The following is a 17,292-nucleotide window of genomic DNA, read 5'->3' on the forward strand; positions in this document are numbered from 1 at the left end:
GACAATCGAACTGCAGTTTTCACACCACGTGACTGGGCGTGAAAATGGCAAGTTCATGTTGCACTCGTACACAGACACTAGTTGCTACGGTTTTAGAATACGACACACCCAAGCAAGTTCATATTCATTCTAAAAGCATTGGTATATTTAATAGAGTAGTGCAATTGTTGATAATTGGCTACATTATTGGCTGGGTTTTTATTTACAAACAAGGATATCAATTCGAAGACATCGGGGTTTCAGGAACAACAACGAAAGTGAAGGGTGTCACCTACGCAGACTTCAACAATTCCAAAATAGTAAACCGAGTATGGGATACAACCGATATTGTAGTTCCTGCGGAAGAGAACAATGCATTTTTTGTGACAACTAATGCAATAGTTACCAATCACCAAACTCCTGGAGAGTGTCCAGAAATGTCCGACGTCGTAGGCGCCAATTGTACCTCAAATACTGATTGTCCGGTTGGTAAAGCCTATTTACTAGGTCACGGTGTTAACAATGGTACCTGTGCTCCTACAGGAACCTGCATCGTTCACGCTTGGTGTCCTATCGAAGATGATAGTCTTTCTTCAACATATGCCGTGCTCAATGGAACGTATAACTTCACTGTACTAATTAAAAACAATGTGTTTTTTCCGTTCTACAACAAAAGAAGAAGTAACATATTGGAATCAACCAATGCTAGCTATTTACAGAACTGTAGATACCACGCTGACGCAGACCCTTTTTGCCCAGTATTTACATTAGGATACATAGTAGATGAAGCTCATTTAAAAGCGCCTGGAAGTTTAAAGTACGAAGACATTGCCTATATAGGTGAGTTTTGACTTTGGAACAATTATCTACTATCTGTATAGCCCATCGAGCCATATCCAAGCTGTATAATTTGTTGGCATACGCCCCACACATCTTATGCTTGTCTAGCTTTGCCATTAGTAAAATGTTCTTTTTCACTCAGTGCTCGCAAATAATCCATTATCCAATTTTATCATGTCTTTGAGAACCTGTTGGTGGTTTATTCTTAAATTTATAAAAAGTATGCCATATTAGCATTCAAACTCAAAGTAGTTGTATGCCTATTGAACAACAGTGATGCACAAAATTTTGAATATAGTTTTGCTAAAAATTAAGTTGTGACAAACCAATTAAAATTATTAACAGTCAGCTTGGTATAATATATGTTAACAACCATTGAATGTTACTCTGGTAGGTGGAGTGATATCTGTGAGGATATCTTGGGACTGTAACTTCAACTATGATCCAAAAGATTGCAAACCTATCTACAACTTTGATAGACTTGACAAGGGTGAGTCTAGCCTTTGCTGCCTTCAAGCTGTAACTTTATTTTTGTGAAACAGTGCGTCTAACATCATAGTGATTTTCAGTATCTGTTCCTGAAATCTTTAGATGTCACCAGCCATTGTGTCTCATTCAGGTGTTAACACACTTACCGCTACATGTTACTGTTGTATAGCCTCAAGCATATTTACTATATTCAACATTTATAACATATAAAAGTTCTATCTGCGTAAAAGCAGCATAAAAATACAATTTTGTCAGCATTTTGTAAAATCTGTTTAAATAGTTTTTTTATGTTCCATGATTCATTCCAGCTTGAATTGTTCTATGAAATTCTCAGTCAGTGACGTTAATGTAAGGATAGTGTCAAAATCTTGGCAATCTTAAAACGGGCAGGCCTATCACCAATGGCTGACATCCTTAAGTATTGAAAAAGTGTGAGGTGGTTGGGCCATGTACACAGAATAGAACCAGACTGGCATCCACGTCAACTATTATACTTGCAACTACATGTATGTGATGGTAAGCGAAATCAATGAAAGCCTAGAGTTTACCTAGAGGATTGAAGTCCTTGTATGAAGAGAAAGCTAAAGTTTCTGTATAGATGAGAGATCTAAAGTCACTGTATTAGATGTGTGTGTGAGAGAGAGGGGGAGGGAGAGAGGGAGAGCTAAAGTCACTGTATAGATGAGAGAGCTGAAGCCACTGTATAGATGAGAGAGAGGGAGAGGGAGAGAGAGAGCTGAAGTCACTGTATAGATGAGAGAGCTGAAGTCACTGTATAGATGAGAGAGAGAGCTGAAGTCACTGTATAGATGAGAGAGATAGCTTAAGTCTCTGTGTAGATGAGAGAGCTGAAGTCACTGTATAGATGAGAGAGCTGAAGTCACTGTATAGATGAGAGAGAGAGAGCTTAAGTCTCTGTATAGATGAGAGAGCTAAAGTCTCTGTCTGGATGAGAGAGAGAGAGGGAGCTGAAGTCACTGTATAGATGAGAGAGCTGAAGTCATTGTATAGATGAGAGAGATGAAGTCACTGTATAGATGAGAGAGCTGAAGGCACTGTATAGATAAGAGAGCTGAAGTCACTGTATAGATGAGAGAACTGAAGCCTCTGTCTGGATGAGAGAGTTGAAGTCTCTGCATAGATGAAAGAACATACATGTAAGACTGTATAGATGAGAGAGCTGATCACTATATGGACGAAAGAGTTAGTCTCTGTATAGATACGAGAGGAAAATGCTATTGCACTTTTGAGAGAACTAATAGATGAGAGAATGCTAAAGATTCTGTACTTGTTTTCACCATGCGATGGAACTTTGCTCAACAAAATGCTCCTTCATGCTGCAGCAATGGTTACATGATTTACCTCATGCAGAACAAAAAGGGTTGCTAACCAAATGACCTGCCTTTGAACATTAAAAGCAAGTAATTGCTTTCATTGATACCTTGTCCTTTCTTAGCTTTATCAGTCACCAAACTGTTATAGTTACCTGATGCAGCTCCTTCATGGGAAACCCGATTAACAACATCAGAAGTAGTCACAGCTTGAGCATGAGAATTGTCATCTAGCAGCTATCTTCTGCAATCTCCATAGCTTCGAAAAGTAGTAATTTTACTTGATTTAAAACTGGATGGTAATTCTTGAAGCGAATTGTTCCAACAAGTTTTGCTTAAGCTAATCTCCAAAGCCATGGTATCTAGCTCTTTGACACGAATCTGGAAATCTGCCAGTAACTCACTGCTCGGATGTGCAATGGAACAAAACTATGTATGCTCTAGCCTCGTGTTTCTCGTCTTTCCAAAGTGTGGCTGCAGGTGAGGCCTCGAGTCCTCGTAACTGATAGATTGTCGCACCGCAGGCGAAACCAAATCCCTCAGTTTGTTATTGAGATCACTAAGACCCATTAATTCGCAGGATACATAGTAGCTTCTTTGAGACAGATGTGCTAGTCTCAACAAAATACCAAATTAATCTTTCCAAAAACAAGTTTACCTCGATGCCATCAGCATGCCAGGGAATAGGTAATCCAGATATTAAAGATGAGCTTACACAAAATCTTATGAATATACAGTGAAACTCGGATAACTCAAACTTCAAGGGACCGAGCAAAAGTGTTCGAATTATCAGAGTGTTCAAGTTATCAGAGCACTGTCACAAGTCCATGTATTTACTTATTTATTAGTAGATACATGAACATATACAAACTATAATATAAATCAAAAGCACAAATGGCTTGTTTCAAATTAAATGCTTCTAATGTAAAGTTTAAAACGTTTTTATCAAAAAGTATAGAGATTTTTCTATCACTTGAGATTGGTTTGTTGTTTGAGGTGATGTTATTGCCAGGACGTTTTTAGATTGACATTGGCAAAACTTGATCGTTGCTGAAATGCTCAAAGAAAAGACATCTTTTTCTTTTGAGCGTTTTACCCACGATCAATTTTGCCGATCTTTCTTGAAGTTTATGGAAAGATTACCTTACTTTACCTAAGATTCGTTAAGAGCAACACTCCGAGGCAGTTCAATTAAAAGTTTTATGAGGTTTTACGGTACATTGTATATTACTCACGCTTTTTGAATGGATACTTATTGAATGTACACACGTATTTTGTGTTTAGGTCAAACGATGAATAGTTTTTTTTAGCTAAGACAAAGTATATGTTTGATTTCAACAATTTTTAAGACGTTTTAAACATTCAACATTCCGACGTTAATTCAACACGGAATCAACGTCGGAAAACTATTCATCACGGGCTAGCCGGGTCACGCACTCAAGGATTTTCGCCACGCAAATACAAAACAAAAACAACATGCTGTTTTTGTTTTGTATGTGCGTGGCGAAAATCCTTGCGCCCGTGACCCGGCTAGCCCGTTCTATTCATCGTATAGCAGTATAAATAAAATTTCACCAAACCTTTAGAACAGTCGTTAACAAAAATATTTTGCCAATGGAGGTAATAACAACGCTTATGAATTACGAAAAGTTGAGGTTTACCTCTATGGCTTGGAATAAAGTGATTTTCTAAAGCGATAGCAACCGTTTCGGTAGCCGTTGGGCAAAAAACAGTTCGTTATAACAGTGTTGAATTCGAGTTATATAGAGCCATTTATCATTGCGTGAGAACGGACCAAGCAAATCCAGTCGAGTTAACCATGTGTTCGCTATATCCGAGGGCGAGTTATCCATGTTTCACTGTATATATAAAAAAAATTTCCTCACCCCGGTTAACCCGTATGGGTGGTAATTTCTGCTCTAGCTCGGGTCTCCTACCAGAGACCTGGGAGTTTGAGCACTGGCCCCAAGATCTTAGCTATTCCCAATAGCACACTTTTCTGCAACTCACCTGAGTTGATTGCTGTTAGTATTTGGGCAAGCCACATTTTATGCGCCGGTGTTATTGTGCCCAGTGCCCCAATGACTACTGGGATTACAGTTGTTCTTACATCCCAGCATTTTCAATCTCTTCTCCAAGAGGGAGATATTTCTCTACCTTTTCTTTTTCTTTGCTGGTTATATTGTAGTCATTGGGTACTGCTATATCTATTATAGTAGCCCTCTTATTCTCCTTGTCCACCACCACTATATCCGGTTGGTTTGCTAGAATATGCTTGTCAGTCCGGATGTAGAAGTCCCAGAGGATCTTAGCGCGGTCATTTTCATTGACCTTACCAGGAGCTTCCCACCAGTGTTGTGGTTTATTAAGGCCATATTCATCACATAGATTTCTATACACAACAACTGCAACATGATTATGCCGCTCAGTGTATGCGTTTCCTGCTAGATGCTTGCATCCACTGATGATGCAGGTGCATCTCAGGTGCATCTTTGCAGTCTGCATCTAGGATCGTCTCTAGTGTGATAGATTTTCGTTTGGAGTTGCCTTGTTGGGAGCACTTGCTCATGGGCTGCCATGATTAGCGACTCTGTATTGGCTGTTAGGTTTCTTTTGTTCAGCCACATATATGTCTAGTGAAGATCGCCAACCTTAGATATTTGTCGGTGGTAAGCACCATGAAGAGGTTCCGTGTGCCAGTCAATTTCCTCATCATCAGGGCGAAGGTCCATTGTGAGAGCAGCCGATTGAAATTCAGCTAGCAACTTATCTGAAGTGGCCATGGAGGCTGCATAGGCTTTGATGCTTTGCTCTTCCTCTTTCACTGTCTGCTGTACACTTTTGAGTCCCCTACCGACATCTTTCCTATCGAGATACAATCTAGTAGTATCAGATTTTGGGTGGAGTGCTCCATGCATGGTCAGCAGTTTACGAGTTGCTATATCTGTTTCTTTGATGGCTTCCTCAGTCCACTTTATTATTCTTGCTGGATATCTTATTACTGGCAGTGCGTAGGTATTTATTGCCATGACTTGGTTCTTGGCATTGAGCTGGCTCCGCAGGACCTGCCGAAGGCGTTTCTTGTATTCGGTAATGGCTTTGTGACATACCTCGGCTTCGTGGTTGGTGTTGCTTTGCATAATCCCCAAGTACTTGTACCCTTCTTCTATATCTTTGATGGTACCATTTGGCATTCTTAGGCCATCTGTGAGCATAGAATGGTCTTTCTTAAGAATTAGCCATCCACATTTCTCAATACCGAAGGTCATTCCGATGTCCTTGCTGTATACCTGAGTGAGGTGTATTAGCGAATCAATGTCCCTTTCTTTGTTAGCATACAGCTTGATGTCATCCATGTAGAAGAGGGGGTTTATCTTAGTGCCACTCTTAAACTGGTACCCATATTGAGTCTTCTCCAGCATATTGCTTAGAGGGCTTAGGCATATGCAGAAGAGCAGCGGTGATAAGGAGTCTCCTTGATAGATGCCTCGTTTAATTTTTACACTCTCTAGCTTATTGCCATTAGCCTCCAGTTCCGTCTTCCATTTGGTCATTGACAGCTTGATGAATGCCACAAGATCAGGGTGAACATTGTACATACTGAAGCACTCAAGTATCCAACTATGGGGAATTGAGTCATAGGCCTTTTTGTAGTCAATCCAAGCCATGGCAAGATTGGTTTGCCTTCTCCTGCTTTCTTGACAGACCGTTCGATCCACCAGTAACTGATGTTTGGCTCCTCGGGTGTTGCGCCCAATTCCTTTCTGAGCACTGGTCATATAGTGACTCATGTGCTCTTCCAGTTTGTCTGCAACTATTCCTGAGAGCAGTTTCCAGGTGGTGGGCAAGCACGTTATTGGTCGATAGTTTCTGAGAATCGTCCCAAAAACGGGAAATCATTTTTGGGATTTGTCTCAATATATATATATATATATATATAGGTGGATATATATACAGTAGATGCTCCTATAACGTATACCTCCTATAACGTAAATTCCAGATACCGTAAACAATTTATGTGAAGTTTTTGCTTTGTACTACGTAAAAAATTCCATATAATGTAGTGTCAAGTTGGGCATGTTTTTAAATTCGATTCGAATATTAATCTATCTTGCCGCACTTGCAAAAGCAAAATTGATGTGTGTTTAGCGTTATATCTATTATATATACATGTACAGCCTCCATGACATTCTAGTTCGTCATGATAGATTGTCAGATGTGTCGACAAAACAGAGAATAGGTAGCTGCGCAGTTGTTCATAAATACTTGAAGGTTGACTTGCAACAAAATTCACATTACAGTTATTTGGTATCAAAAGATTCACCATGTTTTACTCTGTTGTGTTGTAGGTGAAAAATGTGTTGAAATGTAATTACAATCTCTTAAAAGCTAAAAAACGAACAGTTAATCGCAGCCATCACGAAAACGCCGTAGCTTGGAATCCCTTTATTACGACGACGTACTCAACTCCACACAGGTATTGTTTTGACACATGGTGTTATCACATGAAATGAAAGGCCAATAAAAGGCTCAATATAAAACATTTCATAGCACTAGTTTATGACAAACACTTCGGGTTCTACCGGAAAACCCGTATCAAATATAGATACATCTTTACAATTTTGCTTCAATTTGGTCTTTAGAATCATCTAGTCACAATCTGATCATGTGACCCATACTTCCTACCAAATAGCGCGAACAGTTTCTGCAGCATTTTCGACTATCACAGGTGACCAAAAGGCTCATCATGTTTATCAGAGGATGATATGTACTTCTTCGAGCTAAGGTTAAACAATTAAACGTATTTTTACGGTAGGTTATAAGATATCAGTGCTAAAAGTGACAGCATTACAATGATGATGGAATAGACGCGTAAGGACAATAGACATGGTTTTATTGAATGCGTGAAGTACATTTGTAAAAATATTTCAACGAATGAGGTTGCATGAAAGTGTAAACGGAAGCCAATGTGTTCAACTACGTCCCATTTGAACCGTTTTGGAAAGGGATTCCAACCTACGGCGTTTTCGTGATGGCTGCGATTACCTGTTTGTTTTTGAGCTTTTAAGAGCTTGTAATCACATATCCACATATTTCGCAACTACAACACAGCAGACTAAGACATGGTGAATGATACCAAATAACTGTAATGTGAATTTTGTTGCAAGTCAACCTTTAAAGGCGATCAATTGGTGCAGGTGTTACAACGTCGATCTACCATATCTGTATGTCACGAGTTGGAGTATTGTCCAAAGTTCTCTTTTATCCTAACCTTGACCACTGGATACTGATAGATGATGAACCAGTAGTACTGTTTTTAGAGAAAAAATGTTTTGTTGTTTTGTTTTATTGTAGACTTGTAAAATATTTGTTATTATTTTTACTTTGCAGAATAAACTTTGCTGTTTAGAAAAAATAAGCATATCGTTGTAAATGAATGTCAAAGATGTGCGTTCCCATCAACTATGTGTATATATATATATATATAATTATGCATACATAGTTATATATATACTTATATAATTATGTATGTATATATACATACATCTATATATATATATATATATATATATCAGTCTCAGTGTTTGTTATTCTGTGAATCAGTGTGTCCAGCTATAGCTAGTAAAATCTTCGAATGACAAGCCCGCATCGCGCTAGATTTGAACTCACAAAGATTGCAACCGCATGTATGTTATCTAATCATCTAACTATAAGTCTACGGAGGCTCTTACGATTCCATAGCTTTTGCTATATTGTTTTTTCGATTTCACATTTGCAACATATGTTCATCTATATATACTACATGTAGCTGAACGCTTAGTAATAAAACTATTACCCAATACGAGTACTAAAATAATTACACAATAAATTTGAGTAACTTGAAGGTTGACTTGCAACAAAATTCTCATTACAGTTATTTGGTATCAAAAGATTCACCATGTCTTACTCTGTTGTGTTGTAGATGCCAAATATGTGGAAAAGTGATTACAAGCTCTTAAAAGCTCAAAAACGAAAAGCCGCCGTAGATTGGAATCTGTTTATTTCTCTGAAGTATTCATGACAGTTTGGTTATTGTCTTGTCACGTGATGTTCTCACACGAATTGAAAGGCCTATAAAAAGCTCAATATAAACTTATCGTAGCACTAGTTTATGACAAACACTTCGGGTTTTACCGAAGACCCCGTATCAAATATAGATACTCGCTGCTTTACAGTTTTGTTTTGGCTTGGCCTAATCGTCAAGTCGTAATCTGATCATGTGACCCAATACTTCACAAATAATTTCTGCAGCACTTTTCGATTATCACAGGTGACCGACAGGCTCGTCATGTTTATCAGACAATGATATGTACTCCTTCGAGCTAAGGTTAAAAAGTTAAACAAATTTTTACGGTAAGTTATAAGATATCAGTACTAAAAGTGACAGCATTACAATGACGATAAAACAGACACGAAAGAACAATAGACATGGTTTTATTGAATGCGTGAAGTATGTTTGTGGAAATGTTTCGACGACTACGGTTGCATGAAAGTGTAAACAGAAACCATCTACCGCAACTACGTCACATTTGAGCCGTTTTGGAAAGAGAATCCAAACTACGGCGGTCTCGTGATAGCTGCGATTAACTGTTCGTTTTTTAGCTTTTAAGAGCTTGTAATCACATTTCCACATATTTTGCACCTACAACACAACAGAGTAAGACATGGTGAATCTTTTGATATCAAATAACTGTAATGTGAATTTTGTTGCAAGTCAACCTTTAAGTAGGATTTGCCTCTGCATTCTCTCTCTCTCCAGTCAGGCTTTTTGTACAGAAAATTTACTTTTATTCAACATATTTAACATCAACATTTACCATTCTAACTTTTAAATCAAGGTGTTTGTTTATTTCTGTGACCTGTGCTATTTATGTTTACTGTGTTTATTTCTGTGTAATTCATACCATACAGGCTCCAGTGCCTACTACAGATCTATACTGATTGCAATAGTCTTGTTGGCTATTTGAGTTTAAGCATTTTTCTTTACTTATCGGCAAGCTTTTTTCTGGTAAGGCTTCACGGATTTATCTCCTGGTATGGCTTTACACGTAAAGCTAGCTGCAGTGTTTAACGTGAAGCCATGAAAGATTGGCATTTATTTCAAGCATGGGCCAAATTTATTCCATGGTGTAAAAGTTGGACAGTGTAGTGTATTGGATAAATAGATGTCTGCAGAACTGGAGGTTGTGAGGTGTAATCCAGCGCGCACGGATTTCTCATTCCTCAACTCTAAATGAATATTCTGCCCGAATTAATAAAACGAATTTGTTGAAAAGCCGATATACCGCTAGTATTTAAGCAATATCTCAAGAATAAAAACAGATATCGTTTTATTGAAAAATGCATCTTATTCAAAACAAAAATTTTCTACAAGATAATTACAAAGTGAATTCCACTCTCGTATAATATCCAACATTTTATTTGCGTTGATTGAACGCGATGTGTTTTTCCTTGCCATGACGATAACGATCTAATTTTGCCGTTTTGAAAAATAATTAGAAATGGAATCGGTGAACCAAAAAGTTTTCTTTTAGGTGATTGGCAACAAGGTTGACTTACTGGAGACAAGTTTTGATTGGTCTAGCTAATGTGTAGGCTTCGTAATGAAAAGAAAAGTGAAACCCTATTGATAAGCCGATACATCGTTTCACGGTTGGTACTTTTATCACCGCAAATTGTTGAAAATATTTAGCCAAAAAAATTTCTATTGATAGCAAGTGATTGGCAACAAGGTTGTTTCACTGGAGACAAAATTTTATTGGTCTAGCTATTGTATAAGCTTCGTAATTAAAAGAAAAGTGAAACCATATTGAAAAGCCGATATATCGGCTTACGGTCTGTACTTGAATTACCACGAAAGCCGATATATCGGCTTACTGTAGCGAAATAGTTAAAATTTATCGCTATATCTGGACAGACAAAAGCACAGACGGACAAACAAACATTGAGATTTATATATTAATTATATAATATATTATATATTTAATATATATATAATATATGTATTATATATATTAAGTATATATAAATATATATATTTATATATGCTTACCACACAAGTCTTTTTGAAGTCTATCACTTTATTACTGAATGTATAAAATTGTTTCATTTTATTCGACCACTTATATAACTGCCGTATATAAAGGGGAACTGGATTGGTATAAATGCTGCAGAGATTACAACTGCAATAGCAATTTGTAATGATGAATGAGGAGCTGATGTGAACTAAAGAAACTAGAAGTTTCTTTAAGAAACGAAAAGTTGTCAAAAGAAGGATTTGCATAATGATTAGGGAATTTTTGGCTTGTTGAATACTTCATGAACGCTTTGTAGGAAATTCAGATAGCAGTTCAGTAAGCTGGTCACAAGAATGTGAGGAAACTCTGTCAGTTATTGGTTATAAACCATAAAATTAAGGATTGTTTTCTCCTTCATTCTAATAACATTAAAAAGAGGCAGACAATTCTTTATGTCTTTTACTCGCTCGCTGAGCTTCCGTAAAAGCCTGTTCAAACCTACATCCTTATATTTGTTTAGTTTGAGCATTCGGAGAACAGACTGCACAGTTTCTTTCCCTTTTTTACAGGAGAAGATAGCCTAATCGCTAAAGGTTACAACTATAGATACAGTCACAACTATTTTACTAATGGAATTGAATACCGGCAGCAGATCAAAGCATATGGTATTCTATTTATTATTGCTGTTGATGCCAAAGCGGCAGCTTTCAACATCATTCCCACTCTCACCAATCTCGGCAGCGGTTTAGCATTGCTGTCCATTGCCACCATCATCTGCGATGTATTTGTGCTCTATTTGCACAAGTATAGGTTGACCTACAAGGCACACAAATATGAAGAAGTAAATTCTGACAACTATGGAGAATTGGACTAGGTTCACCCCGGTTCACCTCTCTTCTTTGTAACTACTGCGTGACCTTTCGGCAGCGATGTCTGTCAAATTCTATTGATTGTTATCTATTATCGTTATAGCCGCTAGATGATTCTTCTATTTTTCTAATGTCATGAAATTACATACTCTTTTTTTCAGATGATCAAAGTTTATTTATAGATATGAATATGTGAATATAAATGTGTCTCTTTATGTGCACTACGTTCTCTAGTCTGGGGCCACAGGGCATTTTTGTGTCATTTTTTGCCAAGGAGGCACAACAACGGGGTATGACAGGTTTTTGGCTTAACAAATAGAATAGAGCATCCCATACCTTATTTAACATATCATAAATATTGTTGTCAAGCAGTGATTATTTGCCATTAAAAGATGAGTAGAAATACATAAATAAGATTTTCTTTCCGCAATTAGCCAATCAGCTCCGTAAACATAAATCTATGCCTTTTTAATACAGAATGTATTAGCTTCCACCGATAACATATATAGGCCCTTAGTCTGTTGCCGCTATCGCCCTGTCTGAAACTGCCGTCAACATTGGTAGTAACAGTAAAAAAACACAGTTATTGCATTATTACTATTAACAGTGATTACCACAGCTAGCTATTATGGATTACATAATTCATTATAATTAAGTTTTACATTCTAATAGCGGAAAAAAGCCGATAATCTAAAGTTTTTATGAGATTTGGAGCACCATCTACGAACAGTCAAAGAGGTACATAGCAAACCAATTAAAGTCATCGTAGCAACTCGCACTGTTTGTCTTATGCAAATACCACACTGAATGCTTGATGAGGTTTGCTAGTGAGTCAAAATAACAGAGTTTCTCAAGTTGTTCGAATCTCAAAACCCTGAAGAAACTAAGGTGAGATGATAGCAAGCTCACTTACTTCCTACTTCAATAAATAATCAAACGATTCATCAATCAAAGATTAGATGCATTGCTTCATTGAAAGTCCTGAGTTTCTTTCACCTTACCATGCATTTTCCAAAACAGCTGCTTGCTTGAGTATTGTTTGTTGGCGTTTCCTGTTACAGCATATTTTACATATCGGTTGGTTATAAACTATACAATAAACAACAAGAGCAACAATACCTATAATTATGTCATAGGTATTGTTGCTGTGTCTTTAGACACTCGGTGTTTCATACACTCAATGGCTTAATTCAATTTGTTTAACTTTTTAGGTTAAGACGCCAGCCCTACATAACATTATTTGCTCCTTATATTATTGGGCTTCATAAATAGAATAACTATTGTATATTTTGTTTGATTACACCCGTAATATTGGTCTATTTGTTATATAGAATGCTTCTGCTCATCTCTTTTAAGACTTACCTTGCCTATTTACAAAATCGGAGACTGTATTGCTCTTTGAAATGTCAAACCAATTTTAACACAAAGTGTAGTACCTTCATGCAACTGTATGATTATTATTTAACTGATGATTTAATTAGTTTTACATTATTATATTGTGTCATGCAGAACTTATACTGTATTATTGTGTTATTACATCATATTCTGATGTATCGTATTATAATAATTCTATTATGTTGTATTGAATTGCATTGAATTGTATTATAGGGTTTATGTTGTTGCATTATGTTGCATTATATTCTATATTAATACATATATCATAGTATTGTGATCTATTGAGTTATGTTATATTGTATTGTTATTGTGCTAACATATTAATTATCACAGAAGTATGTGGATATATGAGTTAACTATGTATTGTTGTGGCAAGAGCTAAAGGGTGTACATCTATTCCCTTCATGTAGGGCGATGCGCATTGCCTACAGATCCAAATCAGCCTTGTACCTCTTCCTATTTTTAAGTTGTAAATTTATGGCTACATGCTTTGATAGATTGTTCTTTCTGATATGTTGTGCTAGCCAAAAACATTGTAGAAAGGTTTTTCAAAATTGGCCCTGGGATAACTGTACAAAGTGTTTGCTAAACAAACCTCGGCAGTAAAATTGCTTTTGTAAATTGCTCACAGTAGCCAATGATTATGTTGTAGTAGCTGCATAAGTTTCTTGAGATTTTTACGATAATTATTATACCTCGTTGTAACTTTATAGGTGATCGATCAAAATTGTACCATAAAAGTGAGCTCTTATATGTCTATATGTTAATTTTTGTATTTTGAACTCATTGTCTGTAATGGATGTGATTCTTTACTTTGTAGTCAGCGGTCAGGTACTCAATATGATGACATTTCTTGCCATCATCTTAGCCACTGAGCTGCCAGGAGCCCTCTCCATACTCTTTACAATAGGACTTGTACGACTACTGATTGACAGGCTATACTGTATATCTCATCAGGTACACTGGTTGTGACGCAGACTAACTAACGAACCTGATGTTTAATCTTTTAAATGAAATTGTTATATTGCTTGGCAACACGTGACAAGCATAAAGTATTTATTAGTACTTACTGGTAGGTATGTTATTTCTTTTTTATTTAACTGGCCTTAATATATGAAATTTCTTGCTTCATTTTAGATTTATTGTACTGGTAGCACGTTGAAACATTGGTGCATTACGTGTGACGATAACTAACTTTCTGGATGATTAATGAATATCATAGGACTTTGTATGTGTATCTTGGTACAATGTATGATTATTATATGATATAGCATGTTCACCTAGGTACACAGTCTATTTATCACAATGCATTGAAAACTTTCAATTGATTCTAAAAAGCATATTACAAATTATTTTGCATGAGCAACTAGTCCATTGGACAAACTGCCTAAGAATAGCTTTGTGTCAATCAAGAAACCTTTGCACAGACCAAGAAACCATTGCGTCATCGTCTTTACTCCAGCCATGGTTTGTGGGATCTGGTAGCATGATTGAATTGCCCACTGCCATATTGCTGCCCACCGCCCCATATTGCTGCCCACCGCCCCATATTGCTGCCCACCACCCCATATTGCTGCCCACCGCCCCATATTGCTGCCCACCGCCCCATATTGCTGCCCACCGCCCCATATTGCTGCCCACCGCCCCATATTGCTGCTTGGTAATTGATCCTCATTGAATGCTGATAAGAGAAGCTTCTTGGTGGAAGGTTTTTTCATGAGATGCCCTTGATGAGCACAACCTGTATCTGGCATAGGCTAGACTTGTAGAATCAGGCTGGCCATAAAGATATAGTGTTGAGCGTGCTAGTGCATTGAACAACTCTATCTATTAGCTCATTAGAATGTGGTATTTTATTATAGTGAATTATGCAATCCATGATAGCTAGATTTGGAGATCAGTATAAATTGTGAATTGAAGTTTTCGACTGTTACTACCAACGTTGACGAGTCGCCTGGCGAGACCGGAAACAGACTAAAAACCTAATTGCTATTGGCGTAATGTCATACCCCAGGTATGTTTCCGCACCGAAATTGGCTTACAGACATAAATGTAGGTCTACGACTCTGATTAGCTGGTTAGACTGATTGCACACGGCGTAAGAAAGATTTTATTTTGGTATTACTACTCACATTTTAATGGCCAATTATTCCTAGCTTATCAGCTAAAATAGCAGTAGGAGACCGGATTAATAATTACTAGGTTAGAATTATGCTAAAAGTATTAAACTACCATAGACCCCATCTTCTGCCACCTATTAACACGAAAATGTCCAGTGGCCTCCAGAATATCTTCAATTACTCCCACCTACCTTCTGCTGTTATTGTGCTGTCATAAACATTTTATGCCATCACTCAATTCGTCAATCTTTGCTACTCGTCAGCAATAAGGTAGGCTACATCCTCTAGGATTATTTAGTGACTCCCATTGATCTATTTGCAATCTCGTGTCACGCCCATCACATTGTTCGTCGTTCGTTGGCCAAGACTGAATGGCTTATACCGCTCCTATCTAATTGATATCCAGACTGACTATTTCTTACTAGAATTTCAAATTCAGCTATAATTTTTTTGTTGGTGGGAAGCTTGCTTGACTGACTTGTAAATGAAAAAGAGATGTAACGATCATCAACAAAATAAATGTTAAAAATTGGCTGATTGTTGTGAGCTGCGGTGTTTGAATACACTGCTGAAGTCAGCTCTGCTGGACTTGCTAATACTTAGCATGTTGCCAAGGTGACCTGCAAAACACTTTATAAAGCTTGTCTATGTGTTACTGTTTATAGGTAATGTTAATCACCAACAAAATGACGGTTTTTGTTATCTGCCAAAAGAAAGAAAAACACAGAAACATGTAAGACAGAAATCAGGAATTAATGAGTGAGTTCAGCGAGTGTTTTGAATGCTGAGAATATAATAGTATTTCGGAGGAATAGGGATGGTGAATTGAAAGTTGTAGTAAAAGAAAGTTATAAACTGAAACATACGATGGTGGATGTAGTAAGTTGGTGTCGTGAAACAGATTTCATGACACACGAAAACGATGTTGGCGATATGTGTGGAAAGATGAATATAAATATTTTGGGCATGGTTTACGCAGAATTTTGAAACCTGAAACACAAATGTTGAAACGGGTTGTTTTTGGATAAGGTAATATGTTTAAAGATTTTGCTATGTAATGGATAAAAGTGAGGTAAACTGAAATTCATGATAGGTAGTACACAAATCTTAGTATAGATTTCTGTAAGAGAAATACCCTTTTCTGCTGTTGATATGGTGAGACAATAAAATATATATCAACACCATCGATAAGATGACAATGTACAAATTGAAAGTAAAACAACTGTGCTGTTTTTCTGTTAATAAAATATCTGCGTCGCCTCAAACGAAGCATGTTTGATGAAAGCTTGCTGCAAACATGATCACTATGTTTGGAGCATCTAAGATCATTACTTATGATGAAGCCGAGTAGTTTTGTTGATCTCCCTCACAGTATGTTATCTCCACATGTAAACTGAAGGATACAGTATCTATATTGAGATGATAAATCAACAAAAAGTGTGACTTGTGTGTATTGATATTCATAGTCGGCGGTACACCACTGAAGTATTTTCTTGATATAAGAATCACACTTTCATTTCAGTAAAGTGATATCATTGTTGCTCCTGATGAAAGCAGTGTCATCAATGCATGCATACGCGGTCCTCAACAAGGCAATGTAAGCAGGTCATTTATGTATATTAGAAAGAATGTAGGAGCAAGAATGACTCCTTATGGCACTCTGAGTTTGACAAACTACTGGATTGCATGTTCTTAACACTTACTAATTGCTCTCCATCTGATAGGAAAGAAGCAAGTAATTTGACTGGAGAACCTGTGATAGTAATCACCTTTAGTGTCAGCAATAGAATAGTTGACACAATCGAAAGCTTTCTTCATGTCAAAAAATATCGAAACTGTGGAATCACCTCGATTTCGTCATCCAGCGCAATGAGATAGTGCTTACCGAACTACAACACTGCATGACCTCATCTGAAATTTCGGTTGATATCAATCATGTTACGCTTTTTCTTTAAACGTAACAAACTTGTGACAAGATTTCTTTTCAACTTATAAGATACCCAGTCTTCATCACGCTTGCGGCGATTTATCTCCATAATTCATCTTATCCATCCATGGAGGTAGTATTTCAATTTTTAGATATCTACCGGTTTGCAAACCGTCTTTGAGATCAGGCCATGGTATGTCAAATTAAATGCATTGCTAAATTTTTCACGGTGAAAGATGAATAATTCAGATATGACACTCGTGAGTGGACGCTCCTGCTTTGGGT

The 17,292-nt window shown here is 37.1% G+C and overlaps 2 protein-coding genes across 3 annotated transcripts in view; both read left to right on the forward strand.

Annotated features, from left to right (window-relative positions):
- Window positions 1-34: 34 nt before the first annotated feature.
- Window positions 35-11,780, forward strand: LOC137391063 (P2X purinoceptor 4-like). The gene is made up of 3 exons (XM_068077408.1): window positions 35-819; window positions 1,214-1,309; window positions 11,266-11,780. Exons 1-3 carry the CDS (start codon window positions 45-47, stop codon window positions 11,568-11,570), a joined length of 1,176 nt encoding a protein of 391 aa, XP_067933509.1. The 5' UTR covers window positions 35-44; the 3' UTR covers window positions 11,571-11,780.
- A 2,183-nt stretch (window positions 11,781-13,963) lies between these two features.
- LOC137391946 (sodium/potassium/calcium exchanger 2-like) overlaps window positions 13,964-17,292 on the forward strand; it is a 55,742-nt gene continuing 52,413 nt past the window's right edge. Inside the window, exon 1 of one of the 2 annotated variants that reach the window (XM_068078513.1) lies at window positions 13,964-14,032. The gene's annotated coding sequence lies outside the window, so the exon portion shown is untranslated. Of the gene's footprint in view, window positions 14,033-15,305; window positions 15,351-17,292 lie in introns of those variants that run through there. The other variant, XM_068078512.1, reaches the window with a different exon arrangement.

This window comes from Watersipora subatra, chromosome 3 (genome assembly GCF_963576615.1).
Source record: "Watersipora subatra chromosome 3, tzWatSuba1.1, whole genome shotgun sequence".
Taxonomy (NCBI): Eukaryota; Metazoa; Bryozoa; class Gymnolaemata; order Cheilostomatida; family Watersiporidae; genus Watersipora; species Watersipora subatra.